General features: G+C 35.8%; 2 protein-coding genes across 5 annotated transcripts; both read right to left on the bottom strand.

Moving 5' to 3' along the window:
• Positions 1–769: 769 nt before the first annotated feature.
• LOC116167574 (39S ribosomal protein L28, mitochondrial) lies at positions 770–2,066 on the bottom strand. Its single transcript, XM_031482966.1, has 6 exons — positions 1,916–2,066; positions 1,686–1,861; positions 1,379–1,637; positions 1,185–1,331; positions 961–1,139; positions 770–909 (listed from the first exon to the last, which is right to left on the bottom strand). Exons 1-6 carry the CDS (start codon positions 1,925–1,927, stop codon positions 852–854), a joined length of 831 nt encoding a protein of 276 aa, XP_031338826.1. The 5' UTR covers positions 1,928–2,066; the 3' UTR covers positions 770–851.
• A 451-nt stretch (positions 2,067–2,517) lies between these two features.
• Positions 2,518–14,464, bottom strand: LOC116167572 (probable phosphorylase b kinase regulatory subunit alpha). 4 transcript variants are annotated; one of them, XM_031482963.1, is made up of 16 exons: positions 13,497–14,464; positions 13,260–13,448; positions 13,059–13,211; positions 12,796–12,969; positions 10,809–11,022; positions 10,649–10,758; positions 10,042–10,189; positions 5,764–5,928; positions 5,545–5,715; positions 5,466–5,477; positions 5,162–5,409; positions 4,491–5,118; positions 3,807–3,859; positions 3,593–3,754; positions 3,283–3,540; positions 2,518–3,232 (listed from the first exon to the last, which is right to left on the bottom strand). In XM_031482963.1, exons 1-16 carry the CDS (start codon positions 14,223–14,225, stop codon positions 3,005–3,007), a joined length of 3,642 nt encoding a protein of 1,213 aa, XP_031338823.1. In that variant the 5' UTR covers positions 14,226–14,464; the 3' UTR covers positions 2,518–3,004. The 4 variants fall into 4 exon arrangements, with proteins under 4 accessions (XP_031338823.1, XP_031338822.1, XP_031338825.1 ...); XM_031482962.1 differs by lacking the exon at positions 10,042–10,189 and adding an exon at positions 10,437–10,584 and having other exon boundaries at positions 13,497–14,463; XM_031482965.1 differs by lacking the exon at positions 5,466–5,477 and having other exon boundaries at positions 13,497–14,463.
• Between the last annotated feature and the right edge of the window lie 938 nt (positions 14,465–15,402).

Genomic DNA, 15,402 nt, shown 5'->3' with positions numbered 1-15,402 from the left:
ATCTGCGTTTGTTCTGAAATAAAGTGGGAGAATAAAAATTAATTAATCATAATTAACCTGTATTTACATACTTACAATTTTTGTGGCTTTGAGTTGATGAACCCTCTTCAAGGGCTATGTAAACTGAAATCAAAAGAGTTAATTCTTACCATTTAATTACAGATAATTACATTCATGATAATACTTACCTGTGAAGGAAAATTCGTTTTGTTCTCAGTTTGGGAGGTCTATTTGTACTAACCTCTATTTGGCCCAAATATAAACAGGGTGCGGGGCTAGCTAGCGAATCCAGAACCCGTATTAATTACCGTAGTAAGATATTGTTGACACTGTTGATTTTTGCGGTGTGGACGAATTAATCCTATTAGTTTTTTCCTTTATTATTGTTACCGTGCTTCACACCACAATTATAATTTGTAGTTACATACTAGGTAATCATATTTAATTTTAAATCGAAATACAGACGTATTAAATTCCTCTCTGCCACAATACCTAGTTTTTTTTACACCTTCATTATGCTATGCTTGGAAGAGCCTATCCTCCTTGATCAAGAGGATTTATTACCTCGCTAGATCTGGCGCCCTTAAGATTTGAGTTTTGTAGTAGCAAATACCGAACTTTACGACCCTCACGTTGAATGTTAGCCGGCTACTGAGTATAAATCCAAGTTTAGTAGTGAATTTGTATTCTCCTAATCAGATAGTAATTTTATTTCGCAGCAGTATACCACTGGTGTTAGTCAGGGATTACAGTAACATAAAACAAGAAGTAAGAGAACACCTACAGTTGAATATTTAATTAATGTCACCAAAAATAGCAACAAATAAAACAATCTACAATGTATATTACGCTTATGTCTCATGTTTTTTACTGAATGGATTAATCTTTTGAATCCAGGATGCTGCACCCCTAAAATACCAAAACATTACTACTGGCGCTTGTGTTATAACAGAAACTTACGAAATATCCTTGTCTTCCTGAATTGCACTTTCAGCTGCAGTCTTTAACTTTTCAATTAATTCGGCTCGATATACAACTTTCAATGGTACAACAGGGTTTTGGGTCTCTATTAAATTTTTGTACTTAGTACAGGCATCCTCAAACGAATAACCATACCAGTTGATTTCTTCGGGTGTATACTACGAGATTGCATTACAAAATTGTCGTTAATAACAAAAACTCACAGCTTCTAAGTATTTTTTGTAACGATTCAAAATCATCTGCTGCTTTTCGGGATTATTTGCATATGCTGGACAGCCTTGTGATAGTTCTTGGAGAATTTTTCGTTTCAGTGAAAGTGCCAATAAGGATTTCAAATCACAAGCCAACGTCTACAAAATGAGCATATTAAAATTGGCCATTGGCAAAACGCGAGTACTTTAAGTAGGTAATGGTCAAATCCATAATTTTCATGAATCTGCTGAACGGCTCGTTCTGTAATAATAACCGAGACATGTTTATTTAACACTTCACTATAAACAGCGGAACGCTTAAGTGCTGGAACCCAAAAATGTGGCACTCTGCGATTATACTTGTGTCGCTTTTCAAATCCTTGTACAACTCCTTCACCGCCCCAAATTTGATTATTATATTCAGCTGGATATCTCACAGGTATCGGATGATTCTGGATGGGAAAACTGTAAATTAAATCAGTTTAAACCGCAAAGTACACATATCTTTCATACACTTGTCCTGTGACTTCGTCACGCCTCCACTTGCCTTCCTCCGGTATACTATGAACTGCGGCCGGTTCAGTAAGCTTCCATTCCTTATAAAACTTTTTGTAAGCCTCCGGAAGACGCGGACCCAGACCTCTATCTATTTCGGTCACCCTCTTATAAAGCGCTAAGGATTTGATGGCCTAATTACAAATAATATTAAATTCATAAAACTAATAACAATTACGCAAATTTACCTGAGACGACATGTTTGAGATTATTATTGTGGCATATTTTAATTAAATTATTTCAAATTGTTAGGAAATGTACTTAACCTATAATTCTTAATATGAGCAATTTCTCGTTCTCATTAAGTACAAAAATTTTCATTACACCAGTAAATATTGGAGGCATTCAATGATGAGAGGAAAAAGTGAAGTTTTTCAACTAGAGTTCAAAGTTTCGCTACGCTCATGTGTCAATTCCAATTGAACGAGAGTTGAACTTGAAAAATACTTTCTTCTCAAGTTTTACACATAATTTTTTCTGAAACTACAATCAACATTGAAAAATTATCGTATGCAATAATGAAGTGACATATATAGCAATCTAGATTCGGATATGTTTCAATTTTAAATGTCATTATTAAGATTAACGCAGCAATTGTTTTTTACTTTCCTCACTAGAGAGGAAAATCGCATTTTCTTCATCCTTTTTAGGAACGAAAGTAGTTTCAGAAAAACATTAAGATTAAAGCGTTGCTTAAAATCCATGGCAACCATGGTCGCAACAATCGTTGATTTTTGGGATGTTTAGAATTGCAAAAAGAAATTTCACACAAAAATCAAATTTTCCCGTAAATTTTCCGAAGTTATATTCTTGTCAAAAAACAAAAACAAAAAAAACATTACAAAAAATTGAGGTTTTTTAAATTTGTCACGTGTTCACGAACACAGGAAGTTTTGTGTTTCTGTTAAGTTGGACAAGACGAGCAATTATTTGCAAAATAAACATTTTTATAAGTACCTATTTGAATACTTATCAGAAAGGTTCAAACTTACAACATACGCTAAATTTTAGATTTCATAGGATGGTTTCATATTTATTAGAATGTCAAGTTGACCGTGACGCAGAGTACTTTTTGCCGTTATAGTGATGAAATTTTGCTCAAAACAATGCAGAATTAAACTAGCTTTAGACAGTAGTCACGACTAAATATCTTCTGCCTAAAGGTCACCAATTAAAAATGCTACAATTATTGTACATTTAAAAATATATTGGATGGATTTAATTAACTAAGGGGAAAACAAAAACTGTAATTACAGCTACATCAAATTGGCAAAGGTTTAACTAATCGAGCAATCCAATTCGCCTTGCTTCGGTACACATTCTAAAATTGTGGCGACTGCTCTAGTAATATACGTCATTGTCCCATAACAACCACTGGGGGCGCTGTCGTAGAAATGTTGACAAATGTAAGCTGCTCCGCCACACAGCAATGTGCCAGACTGCGATAATTCCTTGTGGTCTTTTGGTTTAGCGCAGCACAAAGTAGCATCACCACCACAGTTAATCTAAGAACAGTGTTGCTAAGACATTACCTTTGCCGGAGATACAATCATACCTGATCTGTTAAAAATAAAGCATTTGCGGTGTGAACTAATTGTTCTATTTGTATGACGCCCCCTAGGGAAGTGGCCACATTGTATTCTGAGACTAAAGTTAACACCATTAAAGCCTCAACAATAAGCTGCCGATATTCAGGTTGAGGTATGGAATTCAGCACCGTTTCAACTGCAAGTGCGAATTTTAACTCGCCTGGCGTCATTTCTTGAGTCAAATTTGGTAATAAAACCCGTCCTGCAATATCCAAACCGTGACACTAAAACATAAATGAAGCGATCTTCACAAATAAATGTAAGACGACAACATACTCGCTCTAACACAGACCAAACGCGAGGGTAAAAATTTCTTGGCACGCGATTTAGCGCTCCGTCCAATCGGCGACGTCTCAACCATTGTCCCTGCTTGTCCGAGTCGACTGCGTCTTCTGAATCAGAATCGGCAGCTGCCAATAGCCCACCAATTTGGCTTTTCTACAAAGAGGATTGGAAAGTTTTGTATGGTAGAGAAATTTATCTTTCTTACTTTGCTAACGCGAGCCGATTTCGAACTGATGATGGAAAAATTACCTCGGCCAACTAAAATATAAGTTAGACATTAGTTTTGAGATAATATCCATTCTATTCCTAAATTTAAGCAAAAAAGCGGTAATCCGTTAATCGTTAATTAACGAAATAACATATTATTTTTAACGAATAAATTTTCACTACAAAACAAATTATAACACCTAACACGGACGCAAATGTTATGCAGAATACCCAAAAATAATGAGGAATTCCGAAGATAGGTAGATGGTCAAATTTCGGAAAAGTTGCGAATTAAACAGTTATTATCATGCTGGAATGAAAAATTCAATTACATCCGAAGATATGCCAAAAAAACAGAAATTTGCTGATTTTTTATTATAAATTCGATGTACGGCACAAAAGGACAAAAGTTGGAAACTGAAACTGTTGGTTTCAACAGGATGGTGGTCCCGCGCACAACGCTTTAATCGTGCGAGAATACCTATCACACAATTTTCCTGGAAAATGGAAAAACTGCCCAACAGGTAGGATCGTTAAATTGTAATAGTTCAAACCTGTATTCCTCCCATTCCCATTTTAGATCTTCCAAAACGATTGGCTTGCTGAGTTAAGTACTAAATAATTTGAACTATTTAGAGAGTTGAATAATACTTACAAATATGATTAAAGTTTCTAAACTTACCACTACTAATTGCAAACTCCTTTCCACTTATAATATGAAGCAACAGATTTTTCATTTCAAAAGGGCTCAAATTTAACAAATGTTCTGAGGCCTCTTCTCCCCCACAGATGATCGTGCGCGACAGTTCAGTGGCCATAACTTGTATAATTAACCCCACACGCAACCTTAACATTTCCAGAAACAATTGGGGTTCTGTTCTGATAAACATAGCCAAATATACTAGCAGTTCTTGAGTTAACATTGCGGTACTATCATCCTCCCCATAAGCTTCATGAATAAGTAAACGAAGATCGGCCTCTGGCAAAGGTGCGGTGATTGTGTGCTCGTTATGTGGGGGCATCCCCACAGTAATTTGCTTTTGGCGAACCAACAAATCAGTCACTGCCTTCGCCAAATCTTCCACGCGCTTGCCCAACATTCCGGCAGTGTGGCGCACTAAACCCCATAGCTTTTGTTGACAAGCCTTCTCGTAGAGTCCTTTTAACAGGTCGCGTACGGTCACCTTTCGGCCGTTATCAATCATGTCAGTCTGAAAATCAAGCCCCTTCGTGTCCACAAGGTATTGCAAAATATCGCCCTGCTCATCCAAAACTTCAGACTCTCGAAGCATCGCAAACAATTCGTCCACCTACAACAGCCGTAGGTATAAAAACAAATGAAATGCACACAACCTCGGTATCGGCATAGTGAGTTTCTGAGGTATTTCTGTTACGTCCAATGCTATTCAATCGGGCATCTTTTTGACCTAAAAGTAACTTTGCAGCTGGAGTTGGTTCCAATGGAACGTCCTTTCGGGCATCATCGGGAGATGGGGACCTCCCCATCATACTTCCATGGTCTACATCTAGAAAAGCATTTGCAGGAACATAAACAGATCCTTTTCTCTCTAGAACTCCCGCCTCCATTCCCAACGTTTCCGCTGTAACAAAATGAGTAATTAAAACTAATTCTCATCAGACAACACCAAATGCATACCTTTTGTGAGACCTTGCAAGCGAAAAAAGCAATACCCAATTGATAAATAGCAAAGTAATCGAAATAAACAAAGACTTACAGTCAACATTGATAGACCTGGTTTTCTTGATGGCACCTCGAACAGACATTTTCCTTTTGATGTAGCGACTTTTCTTACTTGTTAATGCGGATGTGTTTAACAAAAACGATTTGGTCGAAAGTGTCTTCATTAAATGTTCTTCCAAGTACTGCCTGACTTGGGTATTTAACTCTAAAAAGGACGTATACAGTGACCAGTTTGATGTGATCAGATATTTACTATCCGGCAAGCCTTCCTCTTGATTTCCCAAGAAGCTTAAGTTCGTAATACAGCTGGTACTTAAAAAGTCGGTCAGATTGCCCAATGTTACCCTGGTGCCATTAATGTACCCTGATTTTAATTTCTTCATTGTTGTTATCATCGCAAGTGGAATTTTTCCATTCTCTACTCGATTGAAACAAAGATTAGATGTGCGTTTGTAATGGCGATTCGTTGTTAGTGGGCCAAAAAGCGTTACAACACTCATCCCTGTATTATCATGCGTCTTTAATTAGAATAGTAATTGGCTAATTTTTCTAAGTATGATGTAGCTAAGTGTGAAATGTACAAAAGAACAATCACCAAGTTTAACTATACACAAAAAAGCAACATAAACGTAATCAGTATAGGCATCCAATAGCTTCTGCAGACCATGTCTTATACCTACTCGATCAGGACAAATGAGCAACTAAATAAAAAAATTTGTAATTGTGTCAATTTGGTTGGCAATACTATAAGCGCTTCAGTGTGCATAAAATACACCATAAAAGCTGTCAATATCGCGATTATTTTAAAAACACGCCTAGGCAGTGAATCCTTTAGAGTGCCTATTATCCGAAGGCCTATGGTATGGTACTGTTTTGTTTGGACAGGCCATACCTTACTAAATATCGATGGTAAACTGAAAACGCCATATAATTTCATTGTTATCGTTATGGAATTGTTAAAGAAAAGAAAGTGAAAAAGGAAAAGTGTATTTACAGGATGAGTCGACGATTGCACAGAATAACTTAATGCCTTGAATATAATTTCAAGGTAGGTGTTTAACACTTTTTGTTACCGTTGCTAAGGAGTCTCTTCCTTGGTTTCGCGATAGTTGATTAATGAAATTTTTGCTTCCGCTCCCGTTTAGGGTAATTGTTGTTTTGCCATGTTTTAGATTATTCGCCAGTGACCGATCGCCGTGTAAGATCCCTCGAGTTGTCCGTTTTCTCAAACTTATTTACCTGTGACTTCCAAATTTCCGCAAGGGGAACCGACCGTCCTTGACGAGGGGCAAGATATGAGAATCTCCTGGTGGCGTTCGCGGTACCGGCACCGATTCATGTTATGGATAGGGATCTCCGCATACAATTCAGCAGCAAAAAAAAAGGAAATATAGAAAGTTGTAATTGTAATTCTGTCGGAAGTTTATCGCAATTTGTGGTAACCTTTATAGTAATGTTTTTTTTTCAAAAACATGAGATGGTAGGTAGTTATACCTAAATATACAGGGTGATTTTTTTTCTTTTTCACTATAGGGATCTCGGATACCGTAAGAGACAAAAAGTTATGCAGAATTATATGCTGATTAATTTTCCCATTGTAGATATCAAAAAATAATTTTAACAAACTCGCAAGTAATTTTGCCTCAGCTTTCTGATGGTGATAAAATAAAATTTTTATCACTTGTTTGTTTGGAGTAAATCACATCTTTATTTCTTATAGACGTAATGTAATCACTTGACAAATTTAAAAAAAATTACAAAACCAGTGTTACCAAACAGTTAGTAATTTACTTGAGAATCAACCTTGAATCTCTGTCTTTAAGTTTACAATGTATTTCTTATAGCAATAATTCCATAGCTGATTGTGATTGAAACCAAATTCATTATTTTGGTTATTGTCTCGCAGTCACCATCAACACGGCCATGGAATTATTGCCATAATAATGGGATATGAATGGCGAAATTTATCAGCACAACGGTTTGCGAGATCCCCATACTGAAAATCAAAAAAAAAAGTCACCCTGTATATTTTTGAATTATCATACACATTTCCTATACCAAACGTACGTTACAGGGAATAGCTATATTTAATATTTAAATGTAAACGAAATTAGTCCCACATTCATGAGAGGCGTCAAGAACTCAACACAAGTTTGAAGTATATTTACATGTGCGTTTAAATTAGTTATTATCTTTAATGGAAAAAGTGCTGAATATTGTTCCACAAGCATTTTTCCATACATGTCAACAATTGATGAACGAGTAGAAATAATTTTAAACGGAAATTGAGCATATTGGAAGAGGTATTTATATGACTTACTTCCAATTCATGTACGAGAAGAATCGCCACTACATAGAAAGTTTTTGTTGTTAATATGCTGATATCAACTTGAAGGTGTCGTAACAATCCTGCATTTTTCGTCGTTTTTACCTTTTCGTAATTATGTTGGAAACCGCATTTACTCTTAGCATTTACTACATTTTCCTGTGACGTCACATTTTGAATTCAATTTATCATAAGAGTATTCGTTGTTTTGTGTATCTATTTAACATAGATGTTTTCTGTTAGGAAAATTACATGGAATTGTTTATATGTAACCTATAACGTTTGCATAATAAATACAACAGACGATATATTAGCTGCATTTGATAGTATTTATTGATTTAAAGGTATGATTCAGGTAACGTATCGGTGTTTACGTTGATGGGATGTTTAAAATTGGCGCTTTATAGAGCAATACGTTACCAATTTTTGTTACCATAAATTTACCCTTAAGTTATGGATATACCAATACCACATTCCTTATTTACCACATACTACATAACAGGTATTTATATAGGCAAAGCAAAAAGGTAAGTTTCATATAACGAGCTATAACATAAGGAGCAATTACAAGTCAGCCAGTCAGTAAGAAAAATCAACATCATTGGCGCAATCAACGTGGAGGCAACAAACAGAAAATCCCTGCACTTATTTCGACGTATTATAGTAACTTTTCTGAGAGGTTGGTCTCCACTAAATTTCTGGGATCTAGCGCAAAGCTCAAATCCAAACTTGAAAAACTTTACTATTATAAAGGTATAAAGGAAGGAAGAGTGTTGCCTATTCTGGAATTCTGTTGGTAGGGGAGAAACTTCGCATAAATTGAGACTCGAAATTTGCGTGTTAATCTGATTTTTAGAAATGAACCAGAAAACTAAACTTCAGTATCAACTTTCAAAGGTATGATCTCACATAGATATCTCTGTTGTCCGATCTGATCCAAGGGATACCCCTGGAATACATATTCCTGCCCATTGATTATACCTACGTTCATTATACACATACAATCAATCTCCACGCCAAGAATACCACATTTGTATAAGACCCTCAAAATCATAGAAGCAACATCCTGTAAACCCACATGGCTACATTGAATGTATATTTCTGAAATTAGCCATCAGAAGTCGTGTATCTCACGTAAAAATCCAATATGGCGCCCATAAGAAATAAGCTTAGACTATGGAGGGGGGGGGGATGCAAATTTTCGGATAGCTTGGTGCGGTAAAAACACAAAATTTATATCGTGTAGATGTTTGCATTTTCGGCCGTGCGTAATTATGTAAGCATATAAATTTACTTCATTGTTATTTTTTGGAAATGGTACAGTACAGTTACTTCTTTAATCCTACGAAAAAGCACTGTAGGCGACTAGATGGGCGGCCATGTTATTGGTGGCAAACAGAACCCAAATTTGCTTCACTTTACGATCATCATTTATCCCTCCTCTATCTTTCCTTGTCTAAGGAAATACGAAAGTAGCAGCCTGTATCGTCCACATCTAGCGTGTTATGGAAATTCTTAATTGTACACGAAACAACAGATTCCAGAGGGTATAAAAATTTCCTCAATATTTTTAATTCCCAAAATTTAAATATTCGCCGATTACAGGTGTAGATATACAACGCTCTTTTCCCCTATACACACACCTTTAGAATTGCGGAAAATAGCGCATTCCCAAGTTTTGTTACATTCTGTAGAAATGAAATAAATCCTACCCCATTGGTTTTTTTTACTTAATCTTATCGCTCCTTTTGTACGTTTCTTTCTAAGGAAAAGAAATGATTTAACAATTACTGTAATGGTTAAAAGGAAAAACTACACCAATTGATTGAAAAATCTAACAAAACTGAAAAATAGGCGAACGCGGTTATTTTTTCTAAAATGATCACGGAAGAACAACTTTCCATCACGCTAGAGTTGCCTATTTGTACCACTGTGAAATTACAAAGAACATAAATTTTATTTACGAAACATGCACAACATGCTTACAAAGCAATACTGTTAGTTAATCGCAAAGGAAATCGGTGTGGATAAAATAAATGGTACTACTGAAAGAAGTGCGACATCCTATTAATGGATCATCAAGGTGTGATGATGACTACTGGTAAATCACATTCACGACTACACTAAGTGCAATTACATCAAATTATTAAACTTCTAATATGCACATTTGGTCTACCATAAGCAATAATTGAATTAAAATGTTACCTAGAACATGGCCACTAGCCAGTAGAATAATAATAGGTCTACCAAGCATATGGCGCCAATTCATCGTTAAGAAGGCGAGATTTGTTGTGAACTTATCCGCCAATAGTCCACTATCGTGACTTGTGTAATACTCCTCCATGTCAAAACTCTACCCCAGGAAAAGATGCACATGCAACATACCACATTCCACCTTTATAGGTAAATATAATTTTAATTAAGTGTGTTAGTAAACTAATGCAATAATTCAATAATCACAATGTTTTGGAAAACTTTCGTTACAAAAACCGACAAGGTTAGTGTCAAGACAAAACGTGCTTTTACAAAATAAACTTTACGACAAAGCACCGATTGCAAAGTTTACCTTGGTAAGCAAAAAAAGCTATCATTGTCAATACCTAAATGTATATTTCGACAGGCAATTGTTACTAGCGGCCGGCCCATAATATTTTGCCAACTTGACTTCAAGAAATTAATTTCGCTCTTGCAAATATCTATCATTAGTTCATAGTCCGTCGCAATGTAATTTTGAGACATATCTGTGAACTATTGCATAACAAAATTATTTGTATGTAACAATTGGGTTTGTTTGACTATCGTAATTACCAACCTGCGGAGTGAAGGCGAAAATCTTATCTCCCAAAGAGTACAGTTTACTTGTGCTCAAAATTCCCACATCGCGCGACTTGCGCCCTGACAGACCTAACTTTTTATTGCGTCCTTTAAATGAACAAAATAAAACGATGTTAATACAGTCCGTGCGTGCATACCTAGATATGTATAAAGGTGGGATAGTACCTTCGCTGGTTGCACTTCAATCGGAGCGACCTCTGCAATTGTCTGTACCATTACGTCGTGCTCGGCTAATTTGTCTCTAATTCGAGAATCTTCGGCTAAGATTACAACCTGAACGACCACGTCAGGCTTCTTCTCTGAACATAATCTTCTATTTAATGGGTCTAATTCTCCTGGGGCTAAAAATCCCTAAAAATTACAAAGTATGAGGTGCATACACAATGATTATAGTCATGCGCAATGCTAGGTTTCTTATTTATAAGAATATTTATGCCATAATTTATTTTTCTTTATGCACAGAAATAATCCGGGGGGCTCAACACACACCATTAAGTCGTTTACATTAAAGCCTAGCCTTTCGTTTTAGATAAATGTTTTTATCTGCATTAGCGACAATATGCGAAGTAGTGTTTGTCAAAAACGTGATGTTTCAAAAAATGTAGGCGGTACCCGAGCCATTTGCATGTTCAGCTTTAAATTTATTTGGAAAAATAATTTCGCTTCAGCGTGACGTCACTTGACCTATTCGCATACGATGCCTATTCGTTCGCTTATTACGTCTACGGTTGGTTATTGGTACGCCGCACCGTTACCACGGAAACGGACGCAGTCGTTTAAATCAAATGACGTCACAGGCAGTACAGTCATTTATTTACGAAGTTTACATTTTTAACGTATTTTCCAGCGAAGTTGGGTGCGCTATCGCAGCCACTTTCTCTGTCCGTCCGTCTGTTTGTCCGAGGCCTTAACTACTCCCACAGTTTTCAAGATATTTCGTTCGTTCTTTTTGCATTCGGTAGCGTATACTCTGGCGCCTGAGCCAAGGACGATTAAACTGCGCATGCGCAGGCTGCGCAATGTCGACTTTTTTATTTATTAATATATTTTGTTGAAATTTTAACTATAGATACTTCTAGTAAAGGCCAAACATATCGCATATAGTAAAAATCAGATGTGCGACTGCGCAATACTAACTTTCTTATTTATCGAGATATTTCTTTGAAATTTTAACCAAAGATGCTTTTAGTAAAAGCAAACGTATCGCATATTGTAAACATCAGATTAATGTGCGCATGCGCAGGATATGCAATATCAAATGTCTTATGTATCGAGATATCTTTTTGAAATTTTATTCACACATGCTTCTGTTAAAGGCAAACATATCTGATATTGCAAATATTAGATGTGCGCATGCGCAGTCAGTGCCAACTTTTTTATTTATAAAGATATTTCTTTGAAATTTTAACCATATATGCCTATAGTAAAGAAAAACATAGCGCACATAGCTATGACCTTTTGGGAAGTACTGAAGTACATTTCGCCATGGGGATTTCAAAAATACTACCATCGCCTAATAAAGAAAAGAAGAGAAAGAGAAGATCGTACAATAAGGGGCACATCTCAAAGGGCGATTCTGCCCAAAAGCTTTTCGGCGTTTCCTTTTATGTTTATGAATATGTGTACCAAATTTGGTTCCAACCGGTTCAGCCGTTAATGAGAGTGAACGACAGACCGACATCATTGAGAATTTGTTTGATTCAGATTCCTGGTGCTTCAAAACGTGTATTTCCGTAAAGAAGTGGGTGAGTCATTTTTTACCCCAATGCAATACCTCCCTTATTAATGTACGGGTGGTAAAAATGGACAGTTTTTGATGAATAGGCATCTTTTCATTTTTCTAATTTTGCAATTCAATCAATAGATTGGGCAATATTTAAGGTATTCGAGAGGGGAATGATGAGTTTATCAAATGGCACCTTTGTGCAAAATAAAATGAAACATCGTCTTAACAAAACACCACCAAAGTGAGAGTGAAAAATTAACTGAAATGTTTTTATCACCCTGTACATATTAAAATTCTGATTCTAATTAGAGGGGCTTTAATGACAGAATATTACCACCTTTATTAATCTAAGGCAGTAAATAAATGTAGGTGCCCTTCGTCCGGCATGAACAACCTACCTCTTGCAACAATTTGCCCAGAATATACAATGACTGAGCCCATAAAAAGGGACACTGTCCCAAAGCTATTCTCTCTTGAGTGCCCGGTTCTCTATACTCAGCATTGACAAGCTGAGCTGGAACAGAGTATAATTCAGGAACCAACTTTATGCCATCTTCCGTTCTAATCATAATCTAAAAATACCTAAATCAGACACAATCAACAAGAAAATTAAATTGGGGCCTTGTTAAAAGGTGTTAATATATTTACTAAATTTCCTTACATCTTCTAATTGTTCAGTGTATTCCAAAGCAACGTCCTTGTTCCTTTGAAAGCAATAATCCAAAATTAGGTAGCAGAAAAATAGCGGCCATTCGCATTCAATATTTTCAAACATTCTTAACTCCCAAGGTTCATAATATAGTCGTCTAGGATCCTAAAAATTCAATTAAAATCCCCAACAAAAAGTGTTGCATCACAAAACCTCTTTTGGTGTTCTGTAACCATCCCGTAAAAACCTTTTACACCCAAATCTACCTTGCAATTTTCCAACTATAGTGTCACGTGTAAGCTGTATAAGAATAGGATCGTCGACGGCAAATGCTGGGAAGCTTATGATGGATAGCAAACCACTATCCAATTCTTTAGAGTTTGACTCGCGAGGAAGCATAGACTGTAATGAGAAAAGTTTGGTATAGTTCGAATTAACATTTCAAAATACTTGTAAAACGGCTTGGCATTTCTGAGCTTCGTCTGCTAAAACATGAATTACACTATAGGGGCCGCCCCTAGCTCCAAACAGATCAATTTCGTTCATCGCTTCTAACGCTGCCTTGGCCATCCCTATTGAGCTGGCATTTAACTCTGGAAGTCCATGATTTGTTTTATCTCCACGTTCCCAAATACCGTAGTCAGGAGTGCAATAAGCAGACTCAATGTAAAAAACCAAATTTTGAATAAAAGCAACTTCGTCCAAATTGAATATGATTTGTAAACCAGAAGCTGTCATCTGCGCTAAAACTAGAAGGTACAGTGCAATCGCATCAATTTGCAGGTGTCCCCATTCGGAGTCACCAACTACAGTCTGCCCGGTGGTTGACGAATATTTAGCATGTAAGGAATCTAATGGATTCTGCGTCATTTTAAAATTCTCTACTTTATCTGTCTGTTGCATCATGGCCATTAGCAAACCACGCATGAGTTTTACACACGATTGTTCCAATTCGTACGCCTTGGCACGATCTTCATCCTGATCGGCCATCTTTTTATAGGACATCGACAAACCCCACACGGCCAGTGTGCAGTAAACATTATCTCTAATCCAGGCGTGATGGTTTTCTGGGCTGGACGGGAATAATCCCGTAACTGGGTTTTGATGGGCCATAATCAGTTTCTGTACAATTCTTTGGTAATAGTCCAAACGGACTCCCGAGTTACTTCGACTTCTCATTTTAACTTGTCTATTATTTACAGCATGAAAATTAAATACTTATATTACGTTTCATCTAAATTATTTATTTAAAACATGACCTAGTTTCAATGTCAATTCAATGATAAATATGTCACTTAACTGTCAATTGAGACGAAATTGATAATTTATTAAAATTACACTGAATGCCTATAATTTTGATATTTGAGGAGAGAAATTTGAATTTTAACATTTATATTTGTGGGGGTGTAATATTTCATATAAAAGGCAGGTTATAGTTGAAACTGTCAAATATCGGGGGCATTGTAACTACTTTTAATCACTAGAACTATTATACAAAGTTATCTCAATATAAAGGTGAGTGTACGAGTGGGACGAAGTACATACCGGGTGACGACGAAACTACTATCCAGGAAACTACCATGATTGTAATACAAATTACACTATTTGTGTTGGTCGTAGGGTTATTTGTTTTCTTTTTTTGTAAGGTTCAAATGAATTTCGAACTTTTAAACATCGTAAGTCAAAATGGTATATCAAAGATATTTAAAATGATAAATCTTATAAGCAATAAAATCAGATCAAACATTATTCTTATTTAATACTAACTTAATACAGAATATCTTGTTAACAGTCTTGTTTTGCTTGTTTAATTTTTTTTATTATTTAAAAAAAAATTAAATAAGCATATTGTACTCATACCTAAATTACTAAAATAATTAATCATTAAATTCAAATTATTAAAATGCTCAAAACGATATTCAAAAGGTAGTTCATCAACAGTATTCTTTACGGTGGTATTTTTTTTAAATACAATTATATATACAATACATACTGAAAATGTATAGGTGTATGGAATGGATATCAGTGAATGCATGTAAGTTTCTAGTGTGTAATATCCTAAATATCTATCGGTCATGTAATCACCATGCTCCGATTTTTTCTTTCAAAATTTTTCGAAAAAAATTGTGAATGTTTTTAAACAACCTTTTAAAACTCTTAGTTTTATAGGGGTGAGCTTAAAGGGCTCAAGCAGGGTAGTGCTTGCATATATATATACACGTTTTAAACGTCTTAAATGCCCTTTGGCATGATATAGATTTTGATCCTTAGGTTATTCCCTACCTACGATCAAAATTTTAAGTTAATTGATGCATTTTGAAAAAATTACCAGAGCAAAACCTTCATTTCCTGGGTG

This window comes from Photinus pyralis, unplaced genomic scaffold (assembly GCF_008802855.1).
Source record: "Photinus pyralis isolate 1611_PpyrPB1 unplaced genomic scaffold, Ppyr1.3 Ppyr1.4_LG4, whole genome shotgun sequence".
Taxonomy (NCBI): Eukaryota; Metazoa; Arthropoda; class Insecta; order Coleoptera; family Lampyridae; genus Photinus; species Photinus pyralis.
Note: the sequence above shows the minus strand (reverse complement) of the source record. Positions and strands in the feature narration are given on the sequence as shown.